Source organism: Atta colombica, unplaced genomic scaffold (genome assembly GCF_001594045.1).
Source record: "Atta colombica isolate Treedump-2 unplaced genomic scaffold, Acol1.0 scaffold198, whole genome shotgun sequence".
NCBI lineage: Eukaryota > Metazoa > Arthropoda > Insecta > Hymenoptera > Formicidae > Atta > Atta colombica.
Window position 1 is genome coordinate 4,434,799 of NW_017259291.1, and position 16,377 is coordinate 4,451,175.

General features: G+C 36.1%; 1 protein-coding gene across 1 annotated transcript in view; it reads right to left on the minus strand.

The window, feature by feature from the left end:
- LOC108686991 (irregular chiasm C-roughest protein-like) overlaps nucleotides 1–16,377 on the minus strand; it is a 125,996-nt gene that overhangs the window by 28,014 nt on the left and 81,605 nt on the right. Inside the window, exon 3 of the mRNA XM_018192538.1 lies at nucleotides 326–558. Coding sequence (XP_018048027.1) covers nucleotides 326–558 — 233 coding nt within the window. The remainder of the gene's footprint in view (nucleotides 1–325; nucleotides 559–16,377) is intronic.

A 16,377-nucleotide genomic window follows, 5' to 3' on the forward strand; every position in this document is an offset into this window, starting at 1 on the left:
AAATGAACTCGATTATGTGTTTATTTATTTTTCGTTTAGAATTGAGATTAACAATATGATGGATTTACATGTACAACAAGAGACATTCGGAAATGACATGATTAAGGGAGATACGGCTAAAGGTAAAATCAATCGAGCATAATCTTCGAGGCAACGTACTGCCCATTGCCAAAGGATATCCACGAAGTTTCCAGATGCAATCGCCGGGGGCTGCTTTCACGACTATTAATCCGGTCTAATCTCGGGTAATCCTATTGGTATATATGTGTGTATATACATATATATATGCGTTGACAAAGATACGGAAAGAGGAAAAGATACTTGCCTCCGCCGGTGGTTTTCCGGCGCTGCTTATACATTCGATCACCAGCTCGCGATCTTCGGTGGTGACGAGGAAGTCACCCTGTAAGATCTTCGGCTTTTGCGGTGGTACTAGTACGCTCAGCTTGGCAAATCTCGATCGTAAAGCCGGCTGTCCGTCGTTTGTCGGCGAAGCCTGACATTGATACGTGCCGTCGTCCTCGAGTTCCACCGGATATATGTGCAGCGAAAAATCACCTGCAAGCAGAAAAAAAATATAATCAATAAATATTGAAGTCTAACAGATTTTACATGATATTAAATATTGATATTAAATTTTTCATGAGCTTTCGCTGGAATTAAAATTGCGTTCAACTAATATTATTATTATACTTTAACATGGTTTGAGATTTTATCCGAAAACTATAATAAATAGAGGTAAAGCGTTTATCATTGTGGGGAAAGCCATCTAAAAATATAGCCAGATAAATGAATAAGATATTCAATAAAAAAAAGCGCAAATAACAAAAATATAGATTTACAAATGAATGATATAAAAATACCTATATCCAAAAAAAGTACATAAAATAAAATAAATGATATAAAGATAACGACAAAAATTGAGCAAGAACATAAAGAATATAACTAATAATATGATAATAAAGTTGTAAGTAAAGAACGAAGAACAAGTATAATAATGAGGAAAATTGTACTAAACAATGTCTCTTTAAATATATATATTCGTCGAAAAAAATCGATCCCAAATTGAGGAAAGGATTTATCATTGAAATACAATACGAAGTGGAAATAATCTCTACATTATATGGATACTCTCTGAATTGTAGACAATGGAGGAGAGATCGAAAAAACGATATTCAACTGCAGCGGAATATGTCAGTCGCTTATAGCATCGCGTCGGAACGCAGATATGGAATTTATCACGGCGCGGTTTTATTTTAAATTCGTCGCGTATTCACGTAAACTGTCAGGCACCATCCAGCTTGATAACTACCATCGACGAATTAGAGCCAGCTCATCCTACTGTGAGGAAGAGTCTCTCTCTCTCTCTCTCTCTCTCTCTCTCTCTCTCTCTCTCTCCCCCCTTCCCCTCCTCTTTTCCCACATCCATTCTTCATCTCTCTTTTTCTTTTCTCTTCCCAATGATTTTCAACCACCGTCACTACTACCGATTCCCTCGTCAAATCGCGAGAATATACGCATTGTCTGTCGAGCGAAAGTGGCGTCGTCGCTCAAAAGTATCGCAAGCTCGTCGATTCACGCCGAGTCGCATCACGTATCACGGTAACGTATCGCGCTCGAATAAATCCGCGTCGCCTGTACAATTTATCCCCCTTTCTGTGTGTGCCGTTCCTTTCTTTCGCATTGGCACTTTTTTTTCTCCATCATCCCGTTCGATCATCCTCTTGGTTCTTCTCGCAGATCGATGTCACGCATGCATCCCAATGCATATAACATTACGCTTCTCGGATCCGCGAACGGAACAAAGTGAACGAGACGAAGGCGACATTCCGCGTACATGATGCGATGGTCGAAGGGACAGCTCATGGTCAGACGGTAGAAAAATGTAATTGTCAGTCTCCGTGCATGCGTGCGACGAGAAATAATTTCTACAATAAATTGCACCTTCACGATAAAGTTGGCTGACAACGGCGGCGCGTCCGACCGAGGACGCACTAAGGACACTTTCCGCCTAGGTGTCAGCCCAAATTTACTGCCTTTATATGTGAAATATAAAATTCCGCGGAAAATATGAAGCAAGTTGATAAATGTATCCCGAGACGATAATATCATTTCTGGGAAATTATTAATTTCTTTTTGATACAACTGATAAATATATTATATAAGCGATAAAAAATATTACAAGCTGTAGACGAGAAGATGAAAGTTATCTGAGAATATTAAATTTATATATAAATTTTATAGTTGTTTAAAGATCATATTATAGAATTTAGTAAATATTCAGGAAATTATTTTTATATTACAAAATTAATATGCAAAGTATAAAATATTAATAATTTAGAGTTTTAGATAAAATTATTATTACTTCTCTCTTTCTCTCTCCATAGCATCAACACAAGAAAAAAATGTTTTTTATTACTTAATTTGACATTCTATTTGGCACCTGCATTATAGAGTACTACAGAGTATGAAACTCTATAAATGATTTTTTATTTATTCTCTGTTAGGACGGTATGTCCCTTGATTGTCGCGCTTCTGTTCAAAGCTACGGTGGCTTATGCCCGATGAAACGTGTATGAGCCGCTCGTAATACCGCGCGTTTCAGCCGTTAAACGTCAGGGCGTTATCGAAAATAATTTCCATGGGAAATTTTGTGTGGTACAGTGTGGGATGACGCGAAAAGCTTCGCCGAGTCACTCGTCCGTGATGGTCGCGCGAGTAAAATTGACGAGCGCCCCTGCATTAAATGATAAAGTGATTTTTTTGCATTTTTTTATATTTTATTTTGACTGCAATGGTATATTCATTTGCTATTTCCACCGATGTGTCAATGGTCGATTTATCCTTTCGAATCATACAACTTTATCGAACAGTATTATGTAAAAGTAATTTAACCCATCAACTAGCAGTTCCGAGTAAATCAAGTTTAAAATTTCGAAGAAATATTTTAAGCTATTTTTCCTGAATGGCGTGTGATATTAAATTTTACTTCAATCATTTTTTTTTTTAAATGCAAAGTTTTATATTGCCAGCTACACAACTTATACAATCCGGTTTTTTTTTCAAATTTCATGGTTTAACTTATTTTTTATATGATACCTTCCAATTAGCGTAAACCGAATAACGGAAACCGTAACCGAGCGATAAAGTGCATTCACCTATATGCACCTACATTTGTGGAAGTTAAAAGCCAATTGAAACGTACATTTTCTTGCTAACTACAATTAACGCTTCTCTCAGGATCCCCGTTGAATAAACTTTGAAACTTTGACATACAGAACATCGTCCGTAGCTTTCTGTAATACTACGATAATTACTTTCGCTAGATATAGTCAATGTTATATATCGCGATGTCAGTTAGAACGATCATCTATAATGCCCTCATAATCAGTTGAATTTACTTCGACGAACGTAACTTAGTAATTTTCGTGCCGCGAACTTTTGGCATGCTATTGTTTGCGCAGCTGGTATCGTACGACTTTCTAAAATAACTTTCTCTTAAAAGATCTACATTTTACAATTTTCTTTTATGTTAAGTTTACTCAGAATTATTTCAAAATGTTTATAATGATGAGGATATTTTGTATTTCAATTGATGGAGTTTTACTAGAAAATACTGCATTGGTTGCAAATGCAATATCGTTGAACAGTGTTTTTCAATCAAGCTTTTTCACAAGCTCGATAAATCTACGTTTTCGATATTTTCGTTTTACATTTAGGTCCTCTCAAGATCACAGCAAAATAATATATTACATAACGATAACATAAATATACATTAGATGTCCTATTAAAAAAATTGAAATATATATAATATCTCAAAGATGCTAACAGAAATTGTTTTATTATTAAATTATATTTTCTTTCATTTTTTAATTTTTATATTTACTTACATATATGCGTTGTTTATTCTTTTATATCTTATGTTTCATTTTCTTTATTACTTTTATTGGTAATAATTTTATTCGGAAGATGGAAGGTTCCATATTCCGTATGGTGAATAGCCGACCGGATGAATGATGGTGACAACTTCTTATTTACAAAATGTTAACGCACGTCGGTGTTACCGGGTTAGGAAGTTTTACGGAAGAGATCCTTGAATACTACACACCTGCGCGTCAAGTAAAGTTTGTTGCATTAAGCGTGAAAAATTATAATGCCAGAAAACTTTGACGTCAGACAGAAGTGAAGTGAACTCTGATTATATTAAAACTCCTCACCGAATTTTTTGAATAATGAATCGTCACGGATATTCGATTAAAAAATTATAAAAACTCTCAAAACTTTCGTAATTATAGAATGTCGCCCGTTTTGATCGCAATAAACTTATCTGATATTTAATTTCCGTGAGATATTTTATAACAATTACGTTTTATTGTGGCAACGTCAAGCAACTGTTTGATATAGCGTTTAGAATTCAAGTCTTCGTGAGACACAATTTGAGAACATTTCCGATGTAAGGGTCTGACATAAAAGTCGGACAAAGAAGAAAGGATCTTTTGACAAGCAAAGGTACGAGAAGAGCCATGAAGACTTACTCAATGCGGTGGAACAATACATTGCGAGCAATTAATTAACTCCTGCGTTGTCCGCTCCGCTACAAACAGCCATAATTAATTTTAATTACACGAGTCAAGAAATGAACATTGTATCATAAACCGTTACGATTAATTACAATTTGTTACTGTTAACTGTTAACAGAGAGTACAATACTACAGTGCATTTTAACCGACCAAAAATCGTGAAAATCAATATTTAGCTATTTACAGGCTTTGACAGACATAACGATAACACGAGAACAAATAAGAAAAGGATGAATCGTGAGACTAAAAAGGGAATTAATGTTTCTGAATTAATGTATATTTAATGTATTTGCTACTGGTAAATATATTTACTGAAGTAAAATGTTTTTGATAATATTAATATTACAATATACGATTGTGATGAACCCGTCTACGGTATATCGTTTGGTTCTATCTCGCGAAATATTGCAACATAAGAACATTCTTCTTAAGCACTGGGGTCGGCTTTGCTCATTAATATCAGTTGAATTTTACAAATACGATTCTCAGCGTTGAGAACGTAGCAAGCCCAAAGTTTGCACAGCAGAGAATTTCACCCTTCCGGATGCATAATTTATGCGGGTACTCGGCTTTCTCCGTTGCCAGACTTGGACATTTTATGCTTCAAAGAGCATAAAAATGGCGACGGTTTAAAAAATTCCCAACCTGTTCCGACGTCCGCAATTTTGTTATGTCGAAATTGAGATTGTCGTTTTAAAAAAATTGCGCATGAGACACGCGTATACATATCTCGGGAGAAGGTTATGCAGTATAATATTTGTAACTTGAATACTAAAAAAACGGTATATTGCGACTGAGAAACTCATACTAAGAATAACAGCGGAGAATACGGCAAACAGATTTTTCCCGAAGGAACGTTGAGAAAGAAAATATATTTGGATACTAAAACGCTTTCAAAAGATGCGATATGTTGGCGGTAGATATGAATTTTCAGCAATATAAACGAAAAAATACCGAGTGTTACGAAATTCGAGAATCAAAATATCACAGCAAGAAAATTTTCGAAAAATTAAGTAAAGAATATTATAAAGTTATATGTATATTTTTTTTTCAAGTAGTGTGTTTGAGATATAAGAACTTAAACGTAGTCTATCTAAACGCAGTTACTTAAAGCTTTATTATTTCACAAATTATTGCTTAAAATCAAAATAACTTTTTTACTTAATTTTTTAAATTTTTTGATAATATTTTGATTCGCGAATTTTACAATATTCTGTAGATATTTTTTCTATTTTGCATCATAGTTATAGTGACGTCTCGTCTTAGAACTGGTATTTATGCATTAATAAATTAATTGAATCATGGATATAGCGTCATAATCAAGATAACCCTAACATAAGGCTATTAATTCTCTAACCAGAACCGTGTTGCTAGTTGTTTCGGTAAACTCTTCCTCTCCCCTTCTCTCTCTCTCTCTCTCTCTCTCTCTCTCTCTCTCTCTCTCTCTCTTTCTCTGAGCTTAGGTCTGTAACTAGACAAACGGCGTGATAACATCGCGCGCGGTTACCAGCCTTTATTGCAATACGTAGTAAATCACACACGGCCTAACTAACAGTAGTGGATTGTCTTTACACGCGATGCGATTACGTTGCAAATTTCGTTCTTCGCTAGGGTGTCTGGTCACTCGGCTTTGCACCGCGAAAACTAGGTGCAGAGGGCGAGAGCAAAAATATAAAAAAAAAGGAGAGAGAGAGAGAGAGAGAGAGAGAGAGAGAGAGAGAGAGAGAGAGAGAGAGCGCGTTCGATAACTCGGACAGTGCGCACGAAAGCTGTGAAAATATCGAAAACGTAATCCGGTGGGTGTCCCCGAAGCTCTCTGATATACGTTTGCGAGAAACGGCGGCCGCGAACGAGCCTCGTAAAAGCTTGTGTGTTTACTGTCGACGAGGTTGCGCGCGGATTTGGTCTCCCGGCACGAAGTAATCGCGTAATCAGCGGGCGCGGCTTTATCTACTCCGGCATATCGGCATTTGGGTCGGCCGTTGGGTAGTGGTGTCCGAGAGCCGGAGAGAGCTGCAAACGGGCAAACGATAACATCCTACGGACATCGTTCGCAGGACGCAACGAGGGTTGTATGCGCGAGGGCGCAGGTCTTTATCACGGCGATAAATCAGCGCTCCGTCAATAATACAGTCAGGCCTTTCGCATAAGACGTCGGGTACGCCGTGCACGTTAACACGCGGGGCACACGGACGAACGGACACACACACACACACACACACACACACGCGCGCGCGCGCGCGCGGAGACGTGCGCTATAGACCAGTTAGCTCGGGTATGTAATAGCGCGGCCATAATTCCCTCCGAAATTAGTAACGGTTAGGCCTACAAACGGTCGGTAGGCAAGCGAGCGCCTGCCGGACGAGCCAGTCGTGACATTAATCGCGTCTGTAAATTTCACGAAAGCACAGTCGGGCATTGCTGCGCACTTGGAAACTCGCTGGTGAGTTTCGTCGCGGCGAGGAGGGTGAACGGGGAGGATGTAGTGCGGATGCGAACAAACGGCATTAACGTTCGTCCGGTTGAGCGGATTCGATCATCGAAGAAAATCGATACTCGTGAAGAGACGGCTGCCGTCGACACCATCCACTGTTGATTCTGATTATTCTCTACCGTGACGTAATTCTTCTACACCGATCGATCCAAAAAGAAATGCAGGAATTATGTTCTACTTTCAGGTAGACAGGAACATCTAGTTAATTTAACTCCATAAATCAGCTTTAAGCAAGAAACGAGAACAACTATTTATTTCAAATCAGATTTTTCTATCGGCTTTCTGCACAGAAAGATTTTCTATGCGTCTACTACCTTCCATCTCGACGTTAATTTAATAAAGGTGCATTAATAAAAGAGCTCTTTCTGTAGTGCAGGATTATACACACAGGGATTTGGCTTGAAACAGGAATTTTATTTCGAACCTTTTAATTTTCGTAATCAGAATTAATCTTATGTACGTTCCTATATCTACCTATGTACCTCCTATATCATGATTGTGGTTTGATTATACCAGAGGCAAATATTTGTTGCATTTTCCTCAATCATGCCAGGTATCGGCCACCTGGCATGGGCTAATGCATCATTACAGATAGTTATCCTTTAATCGACAAACCAACCATACATCCTAAGGTCGCAGCAATTGCCAATTAAGCGCATCTGGATATCTGATTGGTGCTAACGTAGACCTCCATTCGCGCATGTGCAACTGGAAATGTGCAGCTCCGAATTTGCTACCTCGTAGAGTGAACATTACCATATGGATAAGGCAAGATTTCGGTAAAAGTGCTTTAAAGCTCAGCTTCGAAATGCAGTTGAATTTTTCATGCTGCGGTAGAACATGCTGACTGCATACGATTTGCCATATATTTAAACATTGAAAAATCTTTCATTTTTAAAATAATTTTACATTAATCGATAATGTTTACAAAATGAACGTGACTGTTTGAAAAATTCCAGTCAGATAATAAAGTGTTTGTTTTAAAAATGAGGCAATAGAGAACGTCATATATGAGTAAATAAGCATTTATCTTTACGGGGAGTTACGCTAATTTTTCTATCGCACGGAAGTGTTCCACTATACGCGACAAAAACTTTTAAACATTGATCTAATATTTACTATGATGTAACGCCATTATTCAGGCCAATTATCGCAACGATATAGTCTACGTCTGGACGGTTTGCAAATAAAAGGAAGATGGACGATATGTGATGATTACCGCAATGATAGTACAGAGCGACAGGTCTCGAAATTATACTCAGCTTTTACTGCACAACGAGGTTCAATCGACCCTATTGGCCACCATGCCGACGATCGTATTGATTTCGTAAACCAACCCGCGTATCGTGGTTTCTCGTTGCGGTTGGGAATTTGCTAAAATTTCAGTATCATATGCTCGTTCTCGCTATTATTTTGGCGCCGATGACGGTGTTGATTTGTAACGAAGTAATATGTTCATGATATCCTGCGAATTAAGCGCGCAGTAGTAGTGGCCGTATTATTTATGAGAATTCGATTATTTCGTCTTTCTAATATTGGATTACTTCTATTAATTTTATATACGCGAAATGTTTAATTTATACACGTGTTTCTGTATGCGACGAATCTGATGAATAAACCACAAAGTGATGACGAGTATATTGGATATTAGTCGAAAGAAATTAATTATGTTTGTAGCAGCTTCACGATTTACGAAATTAATACGCGAGCATAATTAAGAACTTTCATCCTCATCTTTGTTACGAATGCATCTTATAGTACAGAATGGCACACGAAATGTCACACCATTTGATTTATATATATATATTTGACAATATTTATTTTTAATAAAATTGATTGAACACAGAACTAGTCCAATTGAGTACCAAAGTGAAAATTGGATAATTAAGTGATATGACGTTTCGTGCGCCGTCTCGTATACTTTTCTGTTTCAATCGAAATAACAATTTGATCCTTTTAATTTTAACAATATTAGAGAAATTTGATGTTTAGTAATTAATTTAAATTTCAGTTATTTGAATGCAAATATCTTGCAAGTATAAACAAAAACACTCAAGAAAATAGGAATGAACTAAATTCAAATACGATGTGTTATTAATACTTGGCATAAATTGAACGTTATTATTTCAGTCATATAGTTTTCATAAAAGATGATATTATTTGAATGTACTTGCATGTAATTGTTACGTATACCTCGTACACATTCAAGAAATTCGAAGATTTGTGAGCACTTATGATATTTAATGTATTGCTTACACTCCATGAATGCGAAAATAATGTATGACTTAATTATTATTCTAAACATAAACAGATATAAATGATCTTATCGATGATCGAATGATCGAATTAATTTCGGAAATAAATTCCACATTTTTATGAAGGAAAATTTAATTGAGTCAAGAAGTTTTATGTCAAATAACTGCAATCTCAAGATTTTTAATAAATTTTTTTTTTAATAATATAGACATTTATAAATAAAGAAAAATGTAGTGAATCAAAAATGCCATGTGTTAAATTTATGTTTTAACTGCTTGGCACGTTTGAGGTCGTTCCCCATAAAAATTACTTAGAGTTAACTGAGATTTAATCAATTCTCTATCTCTTTCTAGTTTTGTCTCTAGAGAGAAACGGAAAATGAATTAAAGCTCAGTTAATTTTAACTAACGTTTATGGGAGCGACCCTAAGCTAGGCGCGCGAGTTACGGCTTCTCACGGAAGATTAAATGAAATGTCGATAAACCGCTTACTTACACGGAAAATAGTTATGCGCGGTCAACTTGCTGATCTTTCAAGTCTGGTCTATGTATATAATTTCATTAGAGGGTGACATTCTTTTTTTCTTCCTTTCTTTTTTTTTTCGAGTCCATTTTCATTATCTCGGCATTAGACGCGACATCTGCTGAATAAGAATTCGCGACATCCCCGCCAGAAATAGTAGGTGTGGGGCGGAGGTTTGCGATTTAAATTACGTCGGCCGAAGTGTGTATCCGGCAGAATATAATATCTAGCCCGGGAGTGTGGTGGTAGTGAGTGAGAAAAATACACCGCGGGAACCGGTAAGGTCGATTAATCGGCTGTAGTTGCAGCGGCAGGATCGGCACCGGATCCGGTCGAGCAGGTCTGGGCGTCCCCGATATTGCTGCCATTGCTGCTGCTGCTGCTGCTGCTGCTGCTGCTGCTGCTGCTGCTGCTGCCGTTGCCGCTGCTGCTTCTGCAAGCGATCTTAAAACTCTCTGTACGCTCTCGTACATATGGAGAATGAATATCGCCGGAATTACGTTGTGTGCTTATAATTGCGTCAATTAATATCAGGTGGTCTGTACGGCAGCGATATCCGGCGCTAATTATCAGAGAAATACGCCGTCTGATCCAAGATAAATTTGCCCAAGTTGGGTAAATCTTAGATTTCGGATAAATAATTGTTAGAATTTTGCGCTATTATCTTCTTGTCTCGTAAATTATGTATCTTTTTAATAAACAATAATATGCAGGTTCAAATTTAAAATAGATACACGATCTTATTGTATTCTCTCTGAACAGAAATAAATCTTTGTGTAAGTTAATGTTTTATGCACATACATATATTTATCATCATTCTTTATTTGGTTTGGACATAAAGGGTTGCCAGACCTGAAAAACTGAGAAAGCTCAGGGAAATTGAAATTGGTCATGGAAAACTGGGAAAAATCAGGAGAAAATGTAAAAAAGGAGAGTCTGGAAGTGGAGAGTCTTTTTAATTTGTTCACAATTTCCTTAAACTGCTCCTCTAAATAATTGTTATAATTTTTTAATATTATATCTGATGTTTATAATGAAATACATTCAAAACTCGCACACTTTAAACGACTTTAATAAAATAATTAAAATTTATATTTTATTTAAATTTATTTTTATTTGATCGCCCTTTTTCATAGCTGCATTCTTTTTTCCAATACTAATTTATTTATTTTTTTATTTTTTTATTTTTTGCTTGAATTTGTTCCCAAAATTTTAGTGTGCTACTAACCTTTTTTGCGTTGTTTTTAATAATATATGCTAGCTTTCCTACAATTATTGACTTTAAATGTGTTAAAATTTACATATTTTATATTGGAAAATTTTCCATTTTTATCTGGAAAAGTCAGGGAATTTTTAAATTTATTTTCTGTGGCAACCCTGTAAACGTATTATTTATCATTATGAATATAAACATATATTTATCATCATTCTTTTTTTATTTATTTAAACATAAATGTATTATTTATCAATGCTTAATACCTAATCATGAACAACAAGTTATGATGGTAAAATACTTCATAATTTAAATTGTAGGATATTACTTTTTATTATTTCCATTCATCGGTTAATTAGCTGACTAAACAACGGGCAGACAAATCACCCCACGCTGACTGTTAATTTCATGGAAAATTTTTACCGCGAACAGCTAAGAAGATAATAACATTCCTCTGAATACTTTAGATTTACGAATTAAGTGTACTTTACCGAGTTGCTTTGCGTAACGTGTTCATCGTCGGATTGAAAATGCTTTAAGGTCAAAGTTTCTTGATTGTACAGTGCAGCTTTATAAAATTTCCTTAAGATTCCCGTCGTGAAAGCCATCCGTTGCGATAAAGTAATATCGAGCGATAACCATTATTTCTACGATAACGAGTTAATTGTTAAAAGCATAATTAAGTTTGAAGTTTAAAATATGCAAATTTTTACTAAACAATCACGTTCATTAAGTATAAGCAATTTCCTTATAAAAACAAAGAATAAAGTACACTGAAAAATATATTTTAAATTTTAATAAATCGTTTATTCGAATAGTATACCAATTAAATATTTACAAAAATGTATTTATTCGATACGAAAACCATTAATTTGATTTAACATTTTTTTTTTTTTTTTAGTAAATATTTATCGTAAATAAATGTTTAATTGACACTATTCAAATACTTATTAAAATGTACATTTTTTTTATTCTCAACGTAGAACAAGTCGTATTTCTGAAAATCTTGGATATTATTACCTCGTTAAAGTTGCGGTCAGTTTAGCTTTAGGCGTGATCGCTTCATCGATTAAAATCTATTTAAGCGTAGGTATGCTTACGTGAATAACATATTCGCCCGGGGTAGAAAGATATGAAATCGATAATATCCGCAGAGTAAGTGCGGAGAGCGCCGCCGATTGCCTCCGTTCCGACAACGCATCCTCCTCCCCAGTCATCTGTTATCGTAATAAATTCGTTCGAACGAGTTAAGTTATTTCTAATACGAACGATTGCACATCCCAAACCCTTAATCGCACGTATCTCGGATCCCTTAAAGACATATCGCCTTACACGCAGTGAGTGCCAATGGTAACAAGGTCGAGCGCCGTTACCAAGTACGCAGGCGCGCCTTATCGAAGGTGGAAATTATGACTTGGTGTGTACGTTTTTCCTTTCCGTGCGCCCATGAGCTCGCGAGGAACAGGTATATCGAGCATGTAACAGAAACGACCGCGGCGGGGCGAGGCGGGGCGGGGCGGGAGATATCCGGTCAAGTGACTGCGGCGCGTTTCGCAGCTGGATGCCCCGCGGCGAAACGCGACAGCGCGGTGCAACGTTAACGCAGCACAGCGCAGCACAGCGCGCAATGCAACTGTTTCTCGTCGCATCGTCGTCACTGACGCCGATGCCGCAGCTGTAGCTATACCGCCACCGATCTTATTGATCTATGGTAGAACCATTAACCATCAGAGCGTGCACCGAATGTTTCGGAACTAATTTAAACTTAGCCGCTTCTCCGCCCGCGGCATACACGACGTCGAATTAAAGACTTCGCTCTATCTCTAGTCTGTCGTGTGTACATTGATATGTACCGAGTCTCCGCCGATTAAAGCGACCGCGACACGTTGTGATTCCGTTTGCGGCATCTACCCCCGTCGAGTGTTTGCTCGGATATTTCAAGGCGCGCGCTTATCTTCTACCGTTTAATCCGAGATGTTTTGTTTTTAAAAGAATTATGTAGATTGAAATTATAATTAAATCAGATGTGAATTGAAATTAATTAATTAAATAATACATAAATTGAAATGGATATCATGAAGTAATAAAAAGAGAAAAAATAGATTATAGATTATATTTCTGAATTTAGAGCTTCTTCGTAAACTAAACTAACTAAAAGTTTGATGGGAAGTTTGTTATACTTATTGCAGTATTTCAATTTTTTGTTATTTGATATTTTTATCTACTATTTGAATTTAGTGAATCAATTTTTATTGGAAAAAAAATGAGCGTTTTATAATATCGTGCCAAGCGAGTGATATAGAAACTGACACATTAGTAAGATTGATCTCGATACGTTTGCATCGTAGTCATACGAGATAAAGCTTGAAAATTTCGAGCTTTCTTGATCTCTTTTATGTTCGAATTAAATGATGAAAACGTTAATTAAACGGTTTTTCCGATAGTTAATCACAATCTCGCTATCGGCAACGAACACCCACACTATGTTCCGCACTAATTAACTTTTGGATGCATACATCTAATTTTTTTTCCTGCACTTTCGATTAATTTTTTTGTTCTGCTGGCGAATAATTTTCAGACCAACCTTAATCTACTTTTTTTTTTTTTTCAGAGCGTGGAGTATTTTTTTAAAAGAGAGTTATTTTGCTTTTACTTTAATTACTCCGGCTCTTCATTATGAAAGCATATAGCCTAAGGTTAGAAAACGTGGCGCCCAAAATGTAACAATATTGCAATATAAGCTATGGAGCCTGGAATACTAAACCGGCAATAATTTTATGGAAATCAAGCGTTGCTACCGCTGTACGTGCCATACAGACGATGGAACGCGCTTATACGGGTATGAGAAGAATGAACGAGGACCAAGGCATCGTGCAACGGCATATAGTTACAAGTATATTATGGTTTCTCGGCTTAAACTGGATTTCGAACGCGCGCGAGCGTTATCGTCCCAACACACTGTGATTGTTGGGGAAGTCCGCTTATATATACGCACCGGGAGAGGCACATACGGCATTCAGCTTAAGGATATAATGCCACCTGTATACCTAATCCTACTTTTGACTGACGCGTCATCATCGAGTTTCACGAGAAATCTCTATAAAAGAAACTTTTTGCGTAACGCGATAAAATTCCTTCAAAAAGGAATTATGTTCAATTATAATTCTCGGATAATCGCGCGACGAACTATTTAAATAGTATTAAAGTATTTGCTAGATGAAAAACTATATATATTCAAATTATATTCCAAACTAACTTGTGTGAAAAAAAAATATCCGGAAAGATAAGAGACACAGATTTGACGTAGAAATTATTTCTATGTCAAATAACGAAAAAATATTTAAATGGAGTGGCTGATCAATCTTGGTAATTTTATTAGTCAAATAAACGTAATACGATATCTTTTTTTTTTTCAATTTAAAAATATTGCCGAACAATGTAATATTTTTTAACATATTGTGAATGCAGGAAATGGAATATCGGTATAGGACGATATCGTGGGATCACTCTATCTTCGGCAAGCCCGGCGACTAATCCTGCACCCGGCAAATACCGTAACCGAAAAACGAATAGAAATAAAAAAATAAACGGCGCGTTCGTATATACCGTTCGGCGTTTCAATATGCCGACGCGCACGAGCAGGACAGCTTCGCGAAACACGTTACAAATTTTGATTGAATAAACGTTGGATCGTTTCGCTTTCGGCGCGCTGATTTTTGCGGAATTAAATGACGAATGCAGCGAGCGCGGAAAGATACGCGCACTTCGAAAGACAATCTATATGTTGAAAGAGATACAACGGATGAAATAAACCAGTTTACTGCTCTGCCTCGCGCGCCGTTATATGAAAAAACTTTGTTTTATCATTATGTGCGCGATTAAATCATGCATTGATTATCCCGTTATAATATTAATGATTATAATATTAATTGGAACACCTTTACGAATCCTCGTCATAATTCAATTTTTACTTTGTTATTCTTGTGCCATTTTTTTTCATTCACTTGCTTGTTCATCTACTATTTGGTCATATTGAAATAAACATGATAACAATCTCCAATTATTTGATAACAAGATTTTTATAATTTCATTTGTCCAACATAAATCTTAAAATAATATTTTTTTATTTTGTGTAGATTTGAAAGAAATTTCTGCGTTGATTGGAAAATCGAATGTATAAATCGAATGTATATTACTTTTATATTTTATTTTGAAAAATCATGCCGCAGTACATTTCTGCCACTAATTTTTTCGCCGTCTATTTCTGTCATTGTTATTACCGCGATTTGCTGTCGGCATTAAGAATATTTCATTCGCGTGTACTTTGTTATTTGCGTTTGTGTCTCTCGAGTTTATTCACCAGCAACGCTAACATCATCAGCGTTCTCGTTGCTGAGGCCAGAGACGTGAACCGTGAAGGTCTTTATTTGAACATCACCCTTTCATTTGCCGACACAATTTACTGATTGGACAGAATTCTCTATCCTCTCGTTGCCTTTGCCATTACGTTTTGAATTAATTCATCCGGGAATATATGTGTCGCTTCATATTAAAAATTCTGCAATAAAGAATATCGTCTCAAGTGTTAGTTGCATTTCAGCGACTATTTTGTATACTATGACAACGTTTACACGTGTAAAATAGGTACTTCTACACCAGCAAGTGTTACAAGTGTTGAGCGACATTTTTTAGTAACTCGTTAGGAAACTAATTTAACTTCGCAGTAGCTTTTAATGCGAACTGCATCGGCTTTATGCGACGTAGTCGACACAAGAGTAGCGCGAGGTCCATCTTTGTTTTAAAACATGCTAACAAAAGAGAATCTCTTGCGGAAGTGCTATATACAGTGAAGCGGAAATGATAATACAACTGAAAAGGAGGTCATTTCTCACACTAAAAGAAGCTTGACAGTTCAAAATAATTTGTTTGACATCGTGTCGGCAGTGTCAAAATAAAAATATATACCATAACTTTTCGTTAGAAACTAAAGCTCACATTTTTCTTCAATGTTTATATATACTCGTATATAAAATTTTTGTAATGACTTAAATTCTTTTAAATTGATTCGCTAAACAAAAATTTAATAACCGTTAATACTTGACAATATTTTTATACGGCACATAAAGAGGTCCTCCAGTTTTAAAAAAAGATACCAATATTTAGAACAGAATTCTTCAGATATGTAGTCACAGATAAAAAAATATATTCTGTATATTTTTGATTTTTTGTCTTGTTACAATTTCCATCTGACAATGAAATATATACGTATACATATCTACACACACACACATATATATATATATATATATATA